At 43.1% G+C, this 23234-nt stretch overlaps 1 protein-coding gene across 5 annotated transcripts in view; it reads right to left on the bottom strand.

Annotated features, from left to right (window-relative positions):
• Nucleotides 1-23234, bottom strand: part of VGLL4 (vestigial like family member 4) — a 154097-nt gene that overhangs the window by 24983 nt on the left and 105880 nt on the right. For all 5 annotated transcript variants that reach the window (XM_082749551.1, XM_082749552.1, XM_082749553.1 and 2 more), the window contains one exon: nucleotides 17116-17305. In XM_082749551.1, coding sequence (XP_082605677.1) covers nucleotides 17116-17305 — 190 coding nt within the window. The remainder of the gene's footprint in view (nucleotides 1-17115; nucleotides 17306-23234) is intronic.

Here is a 23234-nt window from a genome sequence, read left to right as displayed (position 1 = left end):
AAAAACCAGTAAGGTTGAAAAGCAAATGACAAACTGGGAAAAGGTTATTTTCCTAACATAGCTGATGGAGGATGCTTGACATGAAAAGTTGTAACTCAGAAGAGAAAGAAGATGAATGGCCTAATTAAAAGAGAGAGAGAAAGATACAAAGTTACAAAAGAAGAAATTCCAAATGTCCAATAAGCATGTGAAAAGATCACTCAAGTTCCCTAGTGGGGGGCGGGCAAGTTACTACAATGATTCCCCTGCAAACCTTGCAAAAATCAAATACATGTTAACAGTCACTTTGTGCTGATGCAGGGAGACAGGCACATGCATACAGTCACCCATGGGAATGCAAATCAGAGGACCTACTAGAGACCAAGCCGGCAGAATACACCATAGTAGAAAAGGGTGCCCTTGGACCCAGAAATCCCACTTCCAGAAAAATGGGAAATATGACCTATGAACAAGGACAACTATACACACATCATCCCAGAAGTTTTGAAAACAACAGACTGCAAACAACACAATATCTGCATTTGTCAACAAGTTCTTTTGGTTACAAGCAACATAAAACAAGGCTAGCTAGTTGAAGAAAAAAGTGGGGGGAAGGGGGGTGGAATTAACTGGAAAGATACTGTGCTACATTTCTTGGAAATGAAAGAAGAATTAAATAACCAATCCTGGAAAAGGACAAAAATGAGGCAGCCCCACAACCTCAGCAAAAGGAGGCAGAAGGAGCTCCATACCCCCGTGAGCAGTCCACAGCTCCTGCTGCCCAGAGCGCGCCTACCCTCTCTCAGCACCAGGGCAAGATGCTTGGCTGGGAGGCACCATGGCCAACAGCTGCAGGTCTTAGCACTTGGTCCCCTTTCCAGGTCATACCCACATACCTGAACCCAATCACAGCATCATTGAGGAGTTACTGACATAAAGTCTTAAAAATTCTGAGACTGTTTTTACTAGATACCACACATGCCGCTGAAAATTAGAAGACACCCCCGCCCCCCCACCATGGCACCAGTTTTCAGCCAAAAGACTTCACCTGAGCTTTACATGAATTATTTCTCAGTAAGAAATTGGGGATCTTATAGGAAAGCAACCTTCTGAGGTTCTGTTTGAGTTGTGTAGGTATGGGAAGAAAACGAACAGGGAATGTTCCATCTTCGCCATGAATAAGTGAAGGTATTGTTGTTTTGTTTTAAGTAAAACTGTTGGAATTATGGGCTAGAAATAGAAATGAGCCTTAGGGGCATTCGTAGTAAAAATCTATGAAAAGGTATCTTCGACCGGAGGCATGACAATTTCTCATTTGCTCCATGAATCTCAGCCGTCTGTGTTCCAGATCCTTTGCCTCCCGCTCCTCTACTTCTCTCCCTTTCCCTCATCGCTGGATTCTGAGCTCTCACATCCCACCACTGAACAGCCACACACATAGCCTTTATTATGTGTCCTGTACAATGCCACCCCTCCCAGCTTCCCAGACAAACCAACTCCCTGCCAGGGGACCCAACGGAGTCCCAAAGGAGACCTCACAAGGTGCTGACACTTGTCCCTGTCCAGGTCCCATCTCCTTTAGCCACCACAACGCCATCACCACCCACGCCCCACAAAATGGGAAAATCTATCCTAAATTAAATGCAAAGTATGTTGTGTAAATGAATCCTGAATTAAAGAAAAAACATCTATAAAGGACATTACTGAATGTGAATATATTAGCATATTAGGTCTTATCACTGTTAAAACATATATCCAGGGGAAAGCAAATATGGCAAAATATTAACAACTGGTGAATCTAGTGACAGGTACTCACTGAATTAGTTGTTCAGTGTTTCTATAGATCTGAACTTTTTCCAGAATAAAAAACTGGGGTAGGGGATAGTGGAGGGAGAAAAGGATGGCAAGTCAGATTATCACCAAATTTGGATGGTATGTCTAGAATGATCTAACCAAGTGTAGGCCAAGTGGCATGTCACACAGTCTTACAGAAGAGCCAATACAGGGATATGGGGAGGAACAGTGGGATGGAGAGGTCATGCCGTACACATTAAGATGCCATGGGCAATGAAAATGTTAGTTTCAAATATAAGCCTCAAAATGGAAATCATGAGGCAGGTTGGACAATCCAAACTGACCACCCTGAATTCTCCATGAGCTGCTTCCCACATTGGAGTTTGCTTGAAGGTATGTAACAGCGTGAATTCAAATAAATTCTTTTAAAATTTAACCACGGCTAAGGGATAGATCAATGATCAATAGTCCATGAAGGCCATCTCCTCAGAAGTAAGTGGGAAAAGGGAGTTTGGGACAGATCACCCAAATCCCTGAAAGTCACCCTAAAGAACTTGGGTTTTATCTTGTTGTCAAAAAGGAGCCAGAGCCACCCTCACCGCCACCCCTCGCCAACAAACTCTGCCAGGTCCTCCAAATAAGCTCTCAAGGTTATCTGATGACCACAGTACTCTGCAGCCATCAGCAGCCTCTTGCAGCGAGGTCTCCGTTCCCAGCTTTACCCACGTTTCACCGTTGGCTCCTAGAGAGAGCTGTCTCCATCACTTGCTCTCACTTGCTCTAAAGCTGAACTAACGCAAAATGATGTGGATCATTCAAAACCAACACGGAGGGACCTCGGGCTGTTGGCAATGCCAGCCCGAAGCTATCACACACAAATAAAATAAGCACAATTTAAGCACAACACATCTACTAGAATAGCCAGTAAACACTTTGGCTTTGAGAACTTTCTTTTTAGGTAGATTTGAAAAAAACACCAAAAGCAATGAACACTTGGACAAGTATTTGTTTGCTTTTCTCAGAGGAACAGATCTACTCTTTGGGTTGATTTGCACCCCGAAGAAATGTCTGGCCATCCCTCTGAAGCATGAGGTGCGTCCAGCTGAAGTGAATTTCTCATTTCCACATACCTTATATTACATTGCGCACACACTGGCGTCAGAGCATGATGCATAAGAAGAAATACAAATAGAGAAGTAAGGAAAAAACACATTTCATTCATATGATAAACTCTAAAGGAAAAGATCAATGGATCCCAAACAAGCATCCCAAGTAGGGCTAGTGTTTCACCTTGTAAACTGTGCCTCCGCCCAGGTACTAGGGATATGTACTTTCCTGTCTTGGGGGAGCAAGGGATAGACAGGGAAAGGAAGGCAGTGGAGGTAGTGACAGTGGGGTTCTCTTTGTTCCGGAAGCTTCTCTGAACTAAACATCAAGGCTCCAAGGAAAACCCAGAAGCACAGTAAGTGGTGCCATGCAGGGGTTATTACATAAAGTCTTAAAATCTTTCCCAAAGGGAAGAGAGTTTCAACAGTATTCTCCTAGTGACTTGTCTTTCATTCAAACACTTACTTAGCGCCTAGCAGGTGTCGGGCATGGTGCTGGGTGTTAGTGGGACAGACAGACATGAGTAAGACTCAGCTCCCGCCCTGGAAGGATGTGCAGTCTGGGGAGAGGGATACAGACATTTGCACACAACTACAGCAAAGTGTTACCCTTTATACAAAGACATGTTCATCGCGAAGCAGAAGGAATCCCCATTCGCCAAGAGAGGGAGGCAAGAAAAGTGTACCAGGAAGGAGTGAAGGCCCAGGGGCTCACTTCAGCAAGCCGGAGCACAGGGGCAGAAGCTCCTGCAGACAGATGTCTGTGTGGTGTCTTCTGGGGCAGACTGGAGTCACAGAGGAGGAGAGGAAGATAGCAGAAACCTTCCGAGGTGCCCAGACCAGGAAAGAGGGCACTGTCGTGGAAGCGGGGTCTAAGCTACGGCCGGGGCCCATACCGACATGGACGATATTTAGCAGGGCGTGCCAGTGGGTTTGACATGAGGGATAAAGTGGGAGAAAGCCACTTCGAGAGCAAGTGGAAAGATAGGTGTCCCATCATAAAGATGGGGGACAGACTGGAAGAAGAAGGAGGTACTAAAACCAATTCCAGCAAAGCAGCACCAACCCAAGGAGCACACCCAGTATCTCAAAGGCAGGCGGCTCTACAGGTGCAAAGGGCAGGACTCGGCTAGACGTGAAGATCTGGGAACCCTCCACCTGGAGTGGTAACCCAACCCATGAGTTGGCATGTGGCTTCCTCAGCAGCATCTGGACAGTGACCAGGACACAGCTCAGCAGAAGAGCAGTAATGCCAAGTCTCTGAAAGATCCTGAGTGGAGCAGGCCCAGAAGTAGGAGGGGAACCAAAGAAAGCGAGAAAGGGGCCATAGAAACCACGGGGGAAGACACAAGGAAGAAGAAGTTCAATCAGATAAGGAATTGCAGGTTTCCTTCTAGATCTGGTGACGAGTGGGTCACCAGGGAACGAGGGAGAGGAGTTTCATTAAAACTGTTGGCAGAGGGCGCCTGGGTGGCTCAGTGGGTTAGGCCGCTGCCTTCGGCTCAGGTCATGATCTCAGAGTCCTGGGATCGAGTCCCGCATCGGGCTCTCTGCTCAGCCGAGAGCCTGCTTCCCTCTCTCTCTCTGCCTGCCTCTCCATCTACTTGTGATTTCTCTCTGTCAAATAAATAAATAAAATCTTTAAAAAAAAAAAAAAAAAACTGTTTGCAGAGGCGCACCTGGGTGACTCAGTCGGTGAAGTGTCTGACTCTTGATTTCAGCTCAGGTCATGATCTCAGGGTCCTGTTGAGACTGAGCTCCAAGGGGGCTTCCACAGAAAAGTATGCTTCTCTCCCTCCCCTCTGCCCCTCCTCCCGCTCGGGCTCACTTGCTCACTTTCTCTCTAAAATAAACAAGTCTTTAAAAATACATAAGTTGTTGGCAGAGATCACAGTACTGGACTGGGAAGTAGATATGGAAGTAGAAATAATATGCTTTCTAGAAAGAGCTGAGAGAGGGGGAGAGAGCCAAGGATGGAATATGAGAGACACAAGGTCAAAGGAGGACAGGACCTCAGCCTGCCTCAACCTCTCTAGACTCAACGGAACTTCCCCAAGAGCCTCAGACAGGAAAGACGGCATCCAATAGTCCCAAATCCAGGAATGACACAATCATTTCATTCCAACAGCTGCTACAACAGTACAGGAGCACCAGACCTTTGTGAATCTGAATGTTCATAACAGAATTTTGAAACCAAACAAAATGCTCATTATGTTAGGGAAATGTGCTTCCTGGAATATTCCTGACAGGTCTCATGAAAGGCGTGAAGGAGTCCATGGCTACTTACATGATCAGCCGTGGGCTAAACAGTGTTTCCATACATCGGACTTCTCAAAGCCTGCTATGTGCTACCATGAGCAAGCAGACCTGCAAGATTGGGTTAGGTACTTCCCAAATTGGGTGAGGGAACACTTTTTTCCTTAGAGCATGTGCAGGAAAGAGCATTCTGAGACAATCTATGGGCAATGGTGCCTTGAACCTGTGAGGAGTGGGACTTCAGTGGTCACATGCAGCTGAGGAAATTATTCCTCATAAGTTAGAAAACTCCATAACCATTCCTTGAGGGGCTCAATGCCAGGGAAAGATTTAGGGAAGCAATGAGGTTTCAGTTCTCAGACTTGGTTCTACAGTGACCTGACCTAATGAGAGCTGGTTTGTTTCTTCCACTTGACCTTCACCCAGTTTCTGGAGCTGGTTTCTATGTGGATCCATTAGTTGCACTTCTTAGATCTCTTCAAGAAAGGGAAGGCAAGAAGGATAATTTTGAGGAGTGCACAGTAGTGAAGTCGGTTTCCTTCTTCTTCTTTTTCTTTTCTTTTTTTTTTTTTAAGATTTATTTATTTATTTGACAGACAGAGATCACAAGTAGGCAGAGAGGCAGGCAGAGAGACAGGGAAGCAGGTTCCCTGCTGAGCAGAGAGCCCGGTGCGGGACTCAATCCCAGGACTCTGGGATCATGACCTGAGCCAAAGGCAGTGGCTTAACCCACTAAGCCACCCAGACGCCCCCTCCCTTTTTTAAAAGATTGATTTATTTGAGAGAAACAGAGTGTGTGGGGTATGTGTGTCTGGGGGGGTAGGCAGAGGGAATTTCCAGCATACTCCCCACTGAGCCTTATGCACCTGAGATCATGACCTGAGTCCAATGCCCAACCAGCTGAGCCACCCAGGCCCCCCACATCAGTTTCCTTCTATTTTGCAGTACATTATGCCTCTGTCAGGGCTATGAAGGCTGAGATCCAGAATTCAGATCTCTTGTCTGGCAAGGATTCTAGCTACTGCCAGACTGAGAATACTACTGCAACATTAAGGTCTCTAATTACGCTTTGCAGACAATTTGTGAAGAAATTTCAAAATGGAGGCGGGGGTGGGAAGGGTTGGTTTACCCAGGAATTTAGCAAAGAAGACAGAGACCGGGTACTGGCACTTCTCAAATGAAAACTATGCCAGACACAGATCAGTGGGTCTGTAAACTCCTTTGCTATATTCCAGCTGCATGTAGCACAGGCAAATGATGGATTTACAAGCAAGACCCGAAAGGAAAATAAAAGAACCATCGGCACTCACACACAGGCAATGCTTCTCAGCATTTTATTCCTGGTCCTTGGTCCAATCTACTCAAGTGACAGCACTTTCTAAACTTGCAGGACAGCCTGGCTTTGTATTGCAACAAGAGGTCTCTGTAGTCATAAAGCCACCTCAAGATTAATCCTCTAACTATATATAAACATAGCTGCCATTGTGTCCAGATGCACCTTCAAGACAACAGCACTTGGAAAGCTTCAGAGCCCAGAGATCCTGGCAGGACAGAGAAACAGCCAAAGGCTGTGTTGTTTTGTTTCCTCACCTTTGGAACAAATGCTTCTGACTTACTCTGTAAATAAAAAGAGTTTTTTGTTTTTTGTTTTTGTTTTTTTCCCAGCTTTAACATGCCATTTTAAAAAGTGACTTTACATGCTAATGGAAGTTTTCCGATATATCCCGAATGTTCTCTAATTCCTCTCTAGGAAAAAAGTCCTCCTTTTTCAAGGTTCTTGTCCCACGTTTATATTCTCGGCAACAAAGATAAGCAACGCAGAGGTCCCCAGAGTGGACCTGACAAACGATAGTCTTACTAATTCTGCTCCTTTGACTCCTGGCACTCCTGGCATTTCTTTACTCTGTGTGTTATTTGGCCAGAAAAAATACCAGTAGCAGGATGGGTATCTCCCCTTCCAGCTTTCTGCAAAGACTCTTAAGGCAGAAGTGATGCCTGCTGGGAAAAGGCTGATGTCAGCTTTTAAGAGCAGAGCTCCCTGCCTGGATAAGGAGGTCTTTGTTTTCGGCTGAACTGTGAAAATGAGAAAATGCCTCCAGCCTGACAAACAAGCAACCCACACAAAACAGGTCAGGCCTGTGACCTTTATTTAAAGGTACCACACTTCATTAGCAAAACACTTGCACGGAACACACAGATGCGCCTTTAACGTCACAAGGAGCAGGGGCAGCCATAAAAAACCAGCTCCATGTCCGTCCCTGCTGAGGCTTGAGGCTGGCCCGCAGCTCCAATGACCGTGGTAGGGGCAGTCTCACACGAACCCGGTTTTTAACATGCTTCCCAAATGTGAAACATTACTAAAGATCCAGGCTCCCTTCTCATTCACTTTTTTTTTTTTAAAGTAAACACACCTATTTGCTGTACGTGGAGGGGAGTTTTTTAAAAAACCCTAATTTAACATTATCTCAGTTTCTGAGTTAATTATTTAGGATAACTAAAATTAAGACTATAATATATATAGTATATATATATATATATACTATATATATTTGTATATCCATATCCTCCTGAATACCCCAGAACACTTTTGGGAGTACCTATAAGGCTGTGTGTAGAACTACAGAAAAATACAGAATATTCCAAGGCTAAAATGTCCCAAATTTGGATGACACCAAGAAGGATGTGGGAGAGAAGAGACAGCACATAGTTTGAGGGATTCTATTTCAAGAGCATTTGATTTATGAAATCTGAAAAGGATTTTGTGTCTGATCCTGAACGGGATCCTGAAAAAGATTATATGTGTCTCTATCTACTTAAACCAAATTTTAAACTGCTCCAGTGCGAGTCTGTTAGACTAAGTTTACTATTGGCCTGTGCCTCTAACCCACTAAAACTGGGCTAGAACTTTTAAACAAGAACTAAAACAATTTTTTCAAAAAGATTTTTTTTATTTATTTGAGAGAGCAAGAGACAGTGAGAGAGAACACAAGTTGGGGGGGGGGTGTACAGAGGGAAAAGCAGGCTTCCTGCTGAGCAAGGAGCCCGATATGAGGCTCGATCCCAGGATCCCAGGGTTGTAACCGGAGCCAAAGGCAGATGCTTAACCAACTGAGCCACCCAGGCGTCCCCCAAGAATTAAAACACTTTTAAAAGCACTTTCCTTGGGGCACCTGGGTGGCTCAGTGGGTTAAAGCCTCTGCCTTTGGCTCAGGTCATGATCCCAGGGTTATGGGATGGAGCCCCACATCAGGCTCTCTTCTCAGCAGGGAGCCTGCTTCCCCCTCTCTCTGCCTGCCTTTTTGCCCACTTGTGATCTCTGATTGTCAAATAAATAAACAACAACAACAACAAAATCTTTAAAAAAGAAAAAAAAGGCACTTTCCTGGGCATAAATGAACAAACAGACAAACACACACCCCTTCCTGTCAGGCGCTCGCCACACGGAGTCACCATTTCAAGCCTCTTCTGGGGAAGCTAAATGGCAGCTCTCTTTTGCCATCTCCGAAGGGACCCATCACTGCTCAGAGAGAATTTGCCTTGCAGAGCTACTGTTACTGCAGTGACTACAGTTACTGTTACTGTTACTACAGTGTTTCTTGTTACTGACAGCTCTTTACCACCTCATGCCCCCACCCTGGCTACTGTTAAAGTGAAGTCTCCACCTCTCATCTCCAAAGCATCATCGGTAGCATTTTGAGAGTGCTTAACTAGAAGATTGTCTAAAACCAAAAGGCGCTAAGGTCCTGGATCAGATGGTTCAGAGCGACTAAATACTGACACTATTAATGTAAATGTACCATCCTCACCAAGAGGATCTGGCTCTGGGACCAGAGAGCCTGGGTTTTGATTCCTGGCCCAGTGACCTATTAGTGAGCTGTGTGACCTTGACCAAGTACAGGACCTCTCTGGGCTTCAGTTTTCTCATCTGTAAGCAAGGGATAATCACAGCATCCACATCCTGGGATCGTGAGGATGGGGTGAGATCATGCCCATGAGGTGCTCAGCACCTGGTATACAATAATCAATCCTCACTGTTATTAAGAAGCCCCAAGGCAAAGGCTCTCATGATTCCGGGGATGCTGCAGATCCCGAGCGGTCACCATTCTCAGTGGTAAAGTGTGCCCCCTCTAAGGTTTATGTGGACGTGAACACATCTGTAAAGCATGCTGTCTATAAGTATGTATTACTGTTTACCTGACCAGGTCCCAGCTGCTCGCAGGGTCAAGGTACCAAAATAACCCCAACTTTTCAATTTCCTCTGGGTCTAGTTTTAATATGAAATGAGGGATTGTCCTCATCACTTTCATGGAGTTTGTGGAATAAACTCTCGGTAAAACATGTCCATATGTATCCAAATTAAAGGTACTAAAGAGATACAAGAAACACAGCATCACCAAAGGGAGCACGACACTGCTGCTAAGCATTTTATACACAGACACCACAAACTATAGATACTCCAGAACATCTGAGGTAACCATTTATACAATCAACCCCACTGCAAAAAAATAAAACCCAGAGGAAAACCCCAAAACCCATTTTAGCCAGTAGTTAGTAAGTTTTTATGTTTTGTTTTGTTTTACTGAGTTTCCTTTATAGGACTAGCACTTAATTTCAAAGGCCACCTCCAACCTTCTGTCAAGCTGAAAGAATCACTCGTTTTGAGTTTGTCTGTTTCTCCCTCTTTTCTATTCATGCTTATGGAGGGAAGAGAAGGCAACTAGGGCCAGGGGGGTGGTGGAAGGAGTAAGAATAGGGAATGAAGGGAAGGAGAAAGCAAAGACCAAAGAAGGAAACAGAGGAAAAGGAGAAGCAGAGGAAACAGAGGAGCCCAGAGGCTGCATATGCATTCAAAGAGAAAGCAGAATTGGCTACATTAGGCTTGAGAAAAGACTTCAAAAGAATGGCCACAGAAGCAAAGACAACAGCACTGGACACATTTCACATCAGGACAGTATTACAAAGGAGCGCCACCCGTGAGGAGAGGCACTGTTTTCTTTCACTAGCCCTTCCCCATTCAGTGTGGACTCCGTCTGTGGCAAACCCGGCTGGTTAGAGCACAAGCCTAGAGACTATGGCTTTGATCCCAGTGTGAGCTTACAGGGTTTTGCCCCATCCCAACTGCATAACACTGATCACCAGGGGATGCCTCCCCCAGATGGAAGAGGAGCACAATCTCTTGCAAGAGGGTCTAATTCAGTTCAACATAGAAATTATTTAGTCCCTACCATGTACTGGACATTGCACTGGTGAAGTGTCATAAATATATGATGTCCATATTTAAGATGCATGCAATCTGGGGCACCTGGGTGGCTCAGTGGGTTAAGATGCATGCAATCCTACCTTGGGTAAAATACAGTTTTGGCAAATGACCTTTGGTTTCACACACACAACAGGGCTAATCCCAGCTCCACTGCTTTGGACCACAATTATCTCAGAATCTCAATTTCTGCTTCTCTAAGTAACAGAGCACTCTCTCTCTCTCTTTCTCTCTCTCTCTCTCTCTCTCTCTCTCTCTCACACACACACACACACACACACCCCTACCTGTCTTAAAGGGTCTTATTTATTATGAGAGTCAAGTAAGACAGTATCTTTAAAGTATCGAACACAGAATGAGCATACAGTTGCATGTATGTATGAGCATACAGCATACAGCACTCAATATATGCTCCCTCCCGCTCACAATGACCTAACTCAACTGTTCAATGGCAAACCTTTAACACACATAAACCCTACACATACCTACACACATACAGAGAAAGCTGAAAATGGCTTTCTTTAAAAGTCACCTTAGACTGTACTCTTCAGCACAGAACATTCAGCCAAGCAGCCCAAACCAGGTCACAAAACCAGTATGAATTTAGCCTGTTGTCTTAACTCCACCAATTGTCTGCTTTCAAGTTTTTATAGTACTGCAAACACACAAGACACTACAAATGCAGAAGTTTAACTACTGCAGCATTATCAGGATTGTAAAATGCTGGAAATTACCTGTATGTCCAGACAAAGGAGACTGGTTAACTGACCTCTGGCACGTGCACACCGTGGAAAGCTATGCAGCCATAAACTAGGAGAAGGAAGGGCATGGGAAAATGTCTACCGTATATGGTTGAATGAAAACACCAGAACTCATATAAACATATAAAGTATGTTAAGAAAAAGATGGGGAACTGAGAAACCATTTGTGTATCTGCTTACTTTAACTTTAACAAAAAGAACCACAAGAAGGATAACAGCCTACAAGAGGAAGGATCAAAAGGAAAGTACTCCTCCAAGTACTTTTAAACACAGTTCTGACTTTTAGAAGCATGTTAATGTTTTACATATTCAAAAATAAAACACAATCGGGACGCATGGGTGGCTCAGTTGGTTAAGCAGCTGCCTTCGGCTCAGGTCATGATCTTGGCGTCCGGGGATCGAGTCCCACATCGGGCTCCTTGCTCTGTGGGGAGCCTGCTTCTCCCTCTGACTCTGCTGCCACTCTGTCTGCCTGTGCTCACTCTTTCTCTCTCTCTCTGACAAAATAAATAAAATCTTAAAAAAAAAAATAAAACACAATCAACAAAGATAGATCTACAGCTAGATGCAAAAAGAAATGAATGAACCCAACTATATATTCTGGTTAACAGAACATGGAAAGGTGGGGAGAGGAAGCAACTAACTACAAAGTTACAAGTACTTTGTTACACAGTCAGCACAGACTGAAAAATGAACTGCCAGCAAATCTTGAACTCTTCTTGGTAGGTTTGTTTTTCACAGTGGTATGGGCACCACAATTCTGAAACTATTGTATGTGAACTACAGGAGTGAACAATTAGTAAATGTATTACTGGGAAACAGGGAGATGCAAATAAGGAATGGGGGATAGTGAGGAAGAATTCTGTGGAATTGGGATTAGAACTGGGAGTAGTAATATGAACTCATGATTTCTTAGCTCTTTCCCCTGACAGAACTTTCTGTGATGGTAGAACAATTCTATATCTGTGCTGTACAACAAGGTAGCCACTAGCCACATGTGGCTGCTGGGCTTGAAATATATCTACCGAGTATGAAATGTGGCTAGTGCAACAGAAGAACTGAATTTTAAATTTTATTTAATTTTAAATTCGAATTTTCACATCTAGCTAATGTCTATAATACTCAACAACTCAAATCTAAAGGCAATGACAGACTGTGGACTCTGAGAAACAAACTGAGGGTTTTAGAGGGGAGGGGGCAGAGGGATGGGTGAGCCTGGTGGTGGGGATTAAGGAGGGCACATATTGCATGGAGCACTGGGCATTTACATAAACAATGAATCTTGGAACATTGCAAACCAATGATGTATTTATAATGACTTAACAATAAAAAAATTTTTAATTAAAAAAGCTTGGGATAACAATAACAACCAACAACAAAAAGACAAAGGCAATGACAGCATAAAAATACTTAGCACCCAGATTTTGGCTTCTAAATCCTATTAGCCACAAAAAGGAACCAGGGTCCCCTGGAGAAATGTTTGATTCCATGGCTGACACAGTAGGTTACAAGAGGAGGATTGTTTGCCAGAAAATAAGAAGCACTTTAAAAAAAAAAAAAAAAAAAAAAAGGCCCGTAACAAGGACACAGGAACCAGCTGAAGTACTCCATGAGTCCATATGGGTCATGGATATAGTAAGAGAACTCTTCCTTAGCAGATCACACCTGAATACCAGGGTCATAGAAAAAAATTACTTTTTGACATTTCCATGAGAGAAATCCCAACACCCATGCCCCCATACCTTACTTAATCTACTTTCTTAATCTACTTTCTTTCTAAGAAACACAGTATCTTTCAACTTCTAAATTAAACATTCATGTTCTTCACACTTTTCTTAAAAATCAAGCAAAAAAATACTTCTCTGAGTCACCATATCAAGTCAATGAAGAGTTCAAATGACCCAGGCTATACAAAGTTGGAGTAAGAGTCCAGGAATTCTCAATTTCCAAGTTCTGGAGAAATCACTAAGGAAACCTCTCTTCTTTGTCTTCCTCCTCACTGAATTAAGTCCGATAAAATTTAGTCACTGTCTGTAGCTTCCTATTCTGGCTCGGAGACACCCAACCTCTCCTCCTCTATACTGGAAAGTATCTCAATATGATGATTATAATGAAATGCAGCCAAGGCGTGCATCTTTGAAACTCTCTTAGTTGTCAAAACTGTTTTTCAACAACACTCCATGCCCAGAATTATTGTGATTTCTCAGTGATAAGATAAACAAAACACATTTTCACTACACAACATGAACATGTTCTAAGAAGATAAAAGCAAAAAATCATTTTGTAATTTCCTTAAAGAGACAAATATACTAGGCCATTCTTTTCCAAAGAAATATCAATTTGTAATTTATTATTTTAAAAAAACTCCTTAGACATATCAAATAAAAAGGAGGGAACACCCTTATAGCTCAAAGAGGAAATGTTCCCTCAAATCCAACAATAGTAAGTACAACATGAAGAGAGATGTAGCATCTTTTCAATTTGCCTATAAAATCTGTAATTCCATTCTTAGAAGATACAAATAGAAATACTGTTACCCTTACTGAAACAAATAATCATCACAGGAGAACAGTGACAGAAGAATGAACAGGGGCGCCTGGGTGGCTCAGTGGGTTAAGCCTCTGCCTTCAGCTCAGGTCATGATCTCAGGGTCCTGGGATCGAGCCCCGCATCGGGCTCTCTGCTCTGAAGGGAGCCTGCTTCCCCTCCATCTCTCTCTCTCTGCCTGCTTCTCTGCCTATTATGTGATCTCTGTCTGTCACATAAATAAATAAATAAATAAATAAATAAATAAATAAATAAATAAATAAATAAAATGAAGAAGAAGAAGAAAGAAGAAGAAGAAGAGGAAGAAGAAGGAAGAAGAACAAGAAGGAAGAAGAAGAAGGAAGAAGAAGAAGGAAGAAGGAAGAAGAAGAAGAAGAAGAAGAAAAAGAAGAATGAACAGACCACATGCTGATCACCTAGAAGTCCAAGCAGAAGAAGAAGAATGAACAGACCACATGCTGATCACCTATAAGTCCAAGCAGTGTGGCCCAGGGGGCCACTGCTCTTTCTATTTGCCTAAAACACTGTGTGATGATGTCAATTGTGAGATGCACATGAAAACCCAGCAATTCTATTTCTATTATGTATACTTTAAGTTATTTATAGTGTCCTCATTATAACATAGTATGAATAATTTATAGTCATCTATACTTCAAGATCATATTTGCAATGAACCAAGGAGTTACAAAATCATTTTGTTAGTTTGGTTTTTTTTTTTTCTTAAGAATTTATATATTTATTTGACAGAGAGAGCGCATGCAGGGGAGTGGCAGGAGGAGGGAGAAGAATAGACTTCCCACTGAGCAGAAAACCTGACGTGGGGCTCGATCCCAGGACCCTGGGATCATGACCTGAGCTGAAGGCAGATACTTAACCAACTGAACCACCCATGCACCCCTCATTTTCTGTTTTAACGTTATAATAATAATATTAATGATGACTTTGCCTGAGTGCTTACCATCTAGACGCCAGGCACTGCAAGAGGCATTACAATCATCCTATGATGATGTAACTATGATGACTTCCACCAAAAGATAAAGAAGCTGAAATTTGAGTCCAGACATTCTGAGTGCAAATCAGACACACTCAGAAATTAAGTTCACCATAATAGTATTTTTATTCTTTACCATTGTTATCAATATTAGAATAAGGGACTCCGCAATAATAAAAGTAATAAAACTGCACCAAACTCCCCGCACATGCTGACTCTCATGCTCCTGACAGGTGTCTCGTGAGCTAGTATCATTGCCAGTTTACAAAGGACAGTGGGCCCAGGTACATTAAGTGGCAGAATAGCCATTTAAACCAAGGCATGTCTGCTCACAAAAATACTGTTTCAGGGCTACCTCCTCTTTGGTTCCAAAAAAAAAAAAAAAAAAAAAAGACCAACTGTCTCCTAATTGGGTTTCAGGAAAGAGGAGGCAGAGGAGAAGAAATTGCTAGTAACAAGAGAATGAACAAACAGTTGAGTGCCCGGAACCTACATGACCAGCCTCTCCCTATTTGGGAGAGCTCATTGTTTTGCAGTGCCTTGTTGCTAGATTCCTGATTGTAGCAAATTCCAGGGCTCCAGACTGCAGGCTCAGCCTCTGACTAACACTACCGTGATTTATTTGAGGATAAATACCTCTGTCAGTATGTCTTATGACTGAACACAACAGTCCAAGCAGGCTGGAATGCACGGAATGCTCGGGACTAGGGCGCTGAGGCAGCACGGGGCTGCTGGCCTTGGCGGCGGCCTCTCCCTACACAGGGTCTCCGCCAATGAGAAAACAGGAACTCTCTGAGCAGTCACGCTCCTGCCAGAAGCAGCAGCATCCTCAGAAATCAGAACTGGGGAAGCCAAGCCTTGTGAATAATTATGAAATATCAATTCCTGCCCGGGGAGGGGAAAAAGAGTAGGATCTTCTAACCTGAATCTACAAAGCTACACCTTCTAATCATCAGGGCTATCTCACCCCCTCTGAAAAGCTCCCCCACTCCAACAATACCGACTCGTTGCACAGTTGCCAGAGCAGACCCTCCGGGCAGCTGGCTGGCTGTCTCCAAGCGCTGAGAACATGGGAAAAGACATTCCGCTCCCTTTGTGGGACATGAGTGTTCAGAAGAGAGTGCAAAGGGGAAGCCGGAACAAGGTGCACAGAAGCAAGCTATTTTCCTAATAGATGTATGGATTCAGAAAAATTTCATTTCAACCCCTCTGTTTCACAAATAAGGAAACTGAGGCCAAAGAGTTGGAGCAACTCATGTCATGATTGTAGAGAATGCTGGTGGCAGAGGGAGGACTAGCCCCAAGCCAAGTGCTCTAATGGCTACAACAGGCTTACATACCAGAAGCGACGAGCAGCACCTTATCGTAAACACAAAAAGCCATCTTTCCCACTTAGGAAGGTCTCAAGTTTATACCCTGAATATACACAAGGTGAAAATTAATTCAATCACTCCCCAGCTTTTCTGCAGTTTGCTTTCCACAATCAGCTGTGGCCTGGAAGCAAAGGATTCTCCTTCTAGCCAACAGCAGCTGAAAGCTCCATCCCAATGCCTCTGTCATTCACCTCCCAGCATCATACAGACATTTTATGATCTCACACCACCACAAGAAGAAGGGTGAATACAGTACAACAGATACTCTGAGAGAAAGACCACATTCACATAACTATTATTATAGTATATGATTATAATCATTCTATTTTATTATTGTTGTTGTTAATCTCTTACCGTGCCTAATTTGTAAATTAAACTTTCTCACAGGTATCTATGTCTAGGAAAGCACACAGCTTATATAGGGTTTGGTACTCTCTGTGTATCAGGTATCCACTGGGAGTCTTAGAACATATACCCCTCGGATAAGGGGGGTGCGCTACTGTACTTTTTTTTTTTAAAGATTTATTTATTTTGAGAGAGAGAAAGTGAGAGAGAAAGCAAGCATGAGAGGGGGGCAGAGGCAGAAAGAAAGGAAGGAGCAGACTCCCCATTAAGCAGAGAGCCCGCCGTGGGGTCTGATCCCAGGACCCAGATGATAACCTGAGCTGAAGGCAGATGCTTAACCAACTGAGCCACCCGGGTGCCCTGCTACTGTACTTCTTAATGTGTACAAGCCTAGACTCCTAAGCAAAACATTTTACATATGTATGCTCAGGGGCTAACCTTTCCTTCCATTTCCTGGACATTTCCATAAGACATTCACCAAAGATGTATTCTCCTAACACACACACACAGTCATACAAATAATTTGGAAGGAAAGAAGATGTCATCTCTCATGTTATTAAAAACAGTTAATCTCCCGCCTGGCAGGTAAGCACTGTTCATTCTTTCACTTCACAGCTGGCATGAAGTTGCAAGAGAACACGGCCCCAGCACAGAGCACATGGAAGCCACCACCAGAACGCCTTCCCTTCAGAAAGAAGGAACTCACAGATGGGGGTTGAAGATGCGACTCATCTTAGAAGCATGGTCGTTTTCACAGTCCAGGTCGTCGTCCCCTTGCTCCACACTGAACTTCCGCTTGCTGGGACTGATGGGCGGAGGGCCTGTGCGGTGACTGGTGAGGGCAGACGCCACAGGGAGGGTCTGCATCCTGGGTTCTCCCCTGAGAGCAGCTTCACCTACGCAAAGAGAGATGATGTTGTCACCAAGGAGGTGAAACGCCCCCACCTCGGTGCGCCGCTTGCCCGCCCACCCCTTGCAAAACTACTCCCAGTGGAAAGTTTTGGCAACCCAACGGGCGGCCTGCCATTCTCGGAACATGGCCTGAGCGCGAGGTGAACTGCCAAGCACAGGAGGTTTTACACAAACGTGGTTTTCTACACAATAACACCCTCCCTCCCCCAGCTTTACTGAGATGTAAGGGATATACGGCACTGTGCGTGGTTAGGGTGCACGCTGTGCTGATTTGCTAACAGCTCCATCGTGACACACAATTACCTCGTCTTCACCAACTCTTTAGGGTAGAGTTTAAAATTAAAAGTTGCAATGAAGTAACAGATGGGTAAAAGTACTGACCACAAACCATCTCAAAAGTTAATTTAAAACAACAAAGATCTTTTGATGTGTGGGTATTGGACTCTATACCTAGAAGAGAATGACCTAACACAGGCTTCATTAGATCACGACTAGAAACTCACTTTTCTTGCCTGTTACTTTTTTATTACAATTTTGGTATGTTATTTTTTTTAAAGAATGAGGAAAATTTATGGGTTAATAATTCACATATTTGCTCAAAATGTTAAGAGAAATGAAAACACACTGCTTAATGAAAAATAAACATTTCATTCTTACAGAACACTAAAAATGGCACATTAAATATATTTTTTATTATCAGCACAAAGTATCTGCATATAATTTGTCATGAGTTTAATACACAGGTGCAGTTCTCAAACACTTTCAAAGTTAAACACTCAAATTAGAATCCACATTGTGATTTGATTCAACATCTTGGAGCTTTTCATTCCTGTAATTAAAAAGATTTTGTACTAAGTAATTACTTTGTGCTTCATTATTAACTAAAATAAACATAATCCTTTATTGTAATAAATGTTTTATACCTAAAATTTATAAATAAGAATTATACTTGAAGAGAAAACTTCTAGTTTTCTAAGTCATATGAGGGGTACCTAAGTTTTTCACAAATAATAACCCTTTTGTCATGTTACTATTCATTCATATTGGCCTCTAAGGCATGGCCAATTTTGTTTTCACTTGGTCACAATTTGAAAGAAATATTAGGGCAAAGTCAACTTCATCTGAGACCCTGTGGTACCTAAGAAAGGAAATCTTTGTTTGCCGCCACTAATTTTCATATCATCACAGATGTGTGGACAGTTTTAACAGTCGTTTCCTTCATACACATATGACAAATATGATTTTGTTAGGGAGAGGAGTGAGGGAAAAGCCTCCTGAATGTTTACCAGGAAAAATAAAACTTTTGCCAATTTAGTCAGCAAGATATAAACTAGCAAATATACAGTGACCCCATAATACACCTCCAGGCAGGATTTCTTTTAGAGACTTTGGCCCCAAAGCAAACTGGAACTTTCCATTTTAAATGAAATACCTAAAAACAGGCCATATGCTGGCCTGCCACACTCGGACATTCAGTAGAATTTTTGGTTGTCCTCTACTTCCTATTTATGAATTTTTGGTTTAAAAAAGCAAGCAAACAGGGGCTCCAGGGTGGCACAGTCGGTTAAGCATCCGACTCTTGGTTTGGGCACAGGTCATGATCTCAGGGCCATGGGATAGAGCCCTATGTGAGCTCCACACTCAGCACAGAGTCTGCTTTAGACTCTCCCTCTGCCCATTCTTCCTCAAATAAATAAATAAATCTAAAAAAAAAAATGCAAGCAAATAAAAAGCCATACTAGTATTTATATTGTGATAAATCATAAAATATTCTTTTCAAATATGCTCCCCTCTCTTGTACCCTCCACCTCCACAGAAAAGGGAGAGGACGTTTCTAATGTAAAGTGTCAGTAGCTCAGCTAACTTTTGGAGGAACCCTGACGATACCCCCAGGAACTCGGCAATTGCAAATCAAGCCTCATCAAAATGGCACAGAGCCACCATGCCCTCCTCCCTGTGTTTCTCCACATCCTTGGCAGGTTCAACAGAGATGAGGAGCACTTGGGCTCTGTGTGGACCCCTGGGCTTTGGGAACCATTTTATCAGATGCCAGATGTGTAGCAAGAGCTGTTGCCATGGAAACCTGCCACCACAGCACCAAATTCAAATCACTCCAAAAAAAGAAGAGTTGCTCAGTACAACACGCGCACACACTGCTATGCAAAAGGCAAAACTCTGAGTGAGAACAACATTCCCACCGCCCTCCCCAATTCCCATCGTAATATAAGCTTGTTTGTGCTTGTTGGCAGTTGAAGCTCATCAAGTAGATGCCCATCTTATCTTTAAGACTGAGTGGCTGGTGTCTGACATAGAAAGAAGAAAGTCCACAAGAATCCTTTGGAAACACTGGGATTTCTAACCTGATAGGTAAACTACCCACAGAGGAACCACAGGTGGTTCTTTTCCCCTAAGGGCTAGGACAAACTATACTAAATCCCCTACAGACAAGGGACATGCATGTTGTTAGTGCTGGAAGGGGCCCTGGACACTTGAATTCCCTCATTGGACAGAGAAAACTGTGCCCCTAGACATGGAAGGAGCTGCTCAGGTTCAGAAAGTGAATGGTTTACCATAAGCAAGAAGCCATGGCCTCTGCCCATCAGAGTGACATCCCCTCATAAACACTGTGAAAGGCCCACACATGGTCAGAGCAAAGAAACCACAGACAGAAGGGAAGAAATTCACAGTTACAAGTATAGAAATAGGTTTTTTCAGTTATGTACCATCGTTCATTTAGGGGCCTCCACTCAAGGACCCTAGAGCAACATCCTGTATTACAAACTGGGATTTGCTTTTATTATGGTCTAGGTGGCAAAGGAAGGTTAAAATTATTTTAGAAAAACTGAAGAGAACACATAGTCTGGGAATCAGGACACTGGCACTGTATTGAGGGCGAGGTGAATATGGGCACACACTTCCCTCTACGGCTTTGCCTAAACTACAGGCCTTCTTGGCCTCTAAAGCACTTCTCCGTTCCCAAGCCAGAAACACGGCAGTGCTGCTTTTAGTGACCCCCACCCCCACCCCCATCAACCTACAGATTTCTGTAAACTCAGTCTTCCATGGCAGCATTCTGGCTATGTCAACCCAGCAGGACCCCAAACAGTCACTGATGAAATAAACTCCAGGCTGCTTCTGCATTCATACCCAACAGGTGGCCCCACGGCATTCCCAGTCTCTGTTCCTAGTATCCCCCTTTGTAAGGTCTCAAAGTGTCAGCCCTAGAGGTTAAACCAGACTGGACACCACAGCTCAGGGATCTCACCATCTAACCCCAAGACCTTTGCTCAGTTTTTTCCTCTGATCTTTTATACTTAAATTCTATGCAACCAGCAAAGGCCACTTAAAATGCCTCCTCCTTCAGGTTGTCTTCCTTGACTGCTCAATCTAAAAGTCATCACTTCTGAATACCCACAGAAATGTATCCCTATGATACTTGCCTTCCTACTTGGTTTTGTGCTCCTTGAAGCAGGGGACGTTTAATTCATTTTATATGCTTGAAAATGCAGAGCACAGTACCCTCCACATAGTAGATGGGTGGTAAACACTGCCTGAAGGACTCAGTGAGGCGGGGCAATGGGGTGCCCATATTAGAGAGTTACAGGATATGTTAAAGATCAAAGATGCCATAAAATAAGAAATTTCAAAAGATTTAAGAATATATAAAGAACTCTCAAAACTCAACAATAAAAATAACTCAATTTGAAAATAGGAAAAGATCTAAAAATAACTCAATTTGAAAACAGGAAAAGATCTAAATAGCCTTTTCTCAAAGAAAGATATGCAAACAGCCAATAAGTACATAGAAAGATGTCTAGGGGCACCTGGGTGGCTCAGTGGGTTAAGTCTCTGCCTTCAGCTCAGGTCATGATCCCAGCATCTTGGGATCGAGCCCCACATCAGGCTCTCTGCTCAGCGGGGAACTTGCTTCCTCTTCTCTCTCTGCCTGCCTCTCTGCCTACTTGTGATCTCTGTCTGCCATATAAATAAATAAAATCTTAAAAAAAATAAAATAAAAAAAGAAAGATGTCTAACTTCATTAATGGTCAGGAAACCAGAAATCAAAACTACAATGAAATACCACTTTACAGGGCGCCTGGATGGCTCAGTGGGTTAAGCAGCTGCCTTCGGCTCAGGTCATGATCTCAGGGTCCTGGGATCGAGTCCCGCATCGGGCTCTCTGCTCAGCAGGGAGCCTGCTTCCTCCTCTCTCTCTCTGCATACTTGTGATCTCTCTCTGTCAAATAAATAAATAAAATCTTAAAAAAAAATACCACTTTACACACACTAGTGGGGCTATAATCAAAAGACAGAAAGTGGGACGCCTGGGTGGCTCAGTTGGTTAAGCAGCTGCCTTCGGCTCAGGTCATGATCCCAGCGTCCTGGGATCAAGTCCCACATCGGGCTCCTTGCTCCGCAGGGAGCCTGCTTCTCCCTCTGACTCTGCCTTCCACTCTGTCTGCCTGTGCTCACTTTCAGCTCGCGCTCTCTCTCTGACAAATAAATAAAATCTTAAAAAAAAAAAAAAAAAAGACAGAAAGTGACAAGTGTTGACAAGGATGTGAGGAATCTGGGACCCTCATGAACTGCTGGTGTAAATGCAAAACAGTGCAGTTGCTGTGGAAAACAATTCTGGGCAGTTCCTCGAATGGTTAAACACAGAGTTACCATATAAGCCAGCAATTCCACGCCAAGGCATTTAACCAGGAGAAATTAAAACACGTATTCACATAAAAACTTCAATGAATGTTCAGAGCAACATTATTCATAAGACAGTCAAAACCCTAAATGCTCAGCAAGTGACACATTGGTACAGAAAATATGTAATCTATCCATATGATGGAACATTATTCAGCCATAAAAAGTAATGAAGTACTGATTCACAGATGAACCTAGAAAACAGTAGAAGTGAAGGAAGCCAGACACAGAAGGCCAAATACTGCCTGACTCCACAGACATGAAACGTCCAGGATAGGCAAATGTGAAGAGGCAAAAAGTACAATAGTGACTGTTGTGGGGGGAGGCGTTACACCATTTGGAAAGTAACTGCCCGTGAATGCAGGGCTTCTTTCGGGGATGATCGATGAAAATGTTCTAACATGGACTGTGGTAGTGGTTGCTGAACTCTGTGAATATACTAAAAACCACTGGATTGTATATGTTACATGGGTGAAAATTACATGGGTGAAAATTACACTGGTGTGTGAATATCTCAATAAAAATATTACCCCTAAAAATAAAAATATATTTATAAGTAGATGAAAAAACCCTCCAATATTATTAGTTCCTTTCCTGCCTCAGGTTTTTCACACTGAACTGTTACATAAGAACAAGCATCTATTCATTTATTTCTCCTGGAATAAAAAATCAACCTTTTGCTATGACAGCTACAAGCTCTCTACAATGCTGAAGTCAAATTTTTTTTTTTTTTAATATTATTAAGTTAAGAAAAGGCAAAGCAGGAAAGGAACCGCTTGAGGTTACGGAGGCACTTGGATTCATCAGAGTTCTGTTAAGCGTCAGCCCGGCTTGTAATTGGACTGCATGTGTGAGCGCCTGCTGCATGCTGAAGGCTGTGTGAAGGGCTGTCGCAGAGACAACTGATGAAACTTATACAGACCCTGACCACAAGCAGGGGAGGAAAGAATACACGCCAAAAGGAACTTACCTTGAGGTGTAAAGGACTTTTTGCTCTTGAATTAACGTGCATTCTAAATTTCACAATGGCTTGGTAAATGAAAAGGAAGAAAGGATTATCTCTCTTTTTCAGGATTAAGCAGGAGAAAGGAGATCTCAGTAGCCTGGTGTTTCAAGTTTCTCAAGTTGCCCTCATTACAATTGTCAATTTAACTTTTAAAAAAAAAATTCTGGTTATAACAAAGGACGTTCAATTTTCAAAATGTATTTGGTATT

The sequence above is a fragment of the Mustela nivalis genome, assembly GCF_964662115.1.
Source record: "Mustela nivalis genome assembly, chromosome: 1".
Taxonomy (NCBI): Eukaryota; Metazoa; Chordata; class Mammalia; order Carnivora; family Mustelidae; genus Mustela; species Mustela nivalis.
Note: the sequence above shows the minus strand (reverse complement) of the source record. Positions and strands in the feature narration are given on the sequence as shown.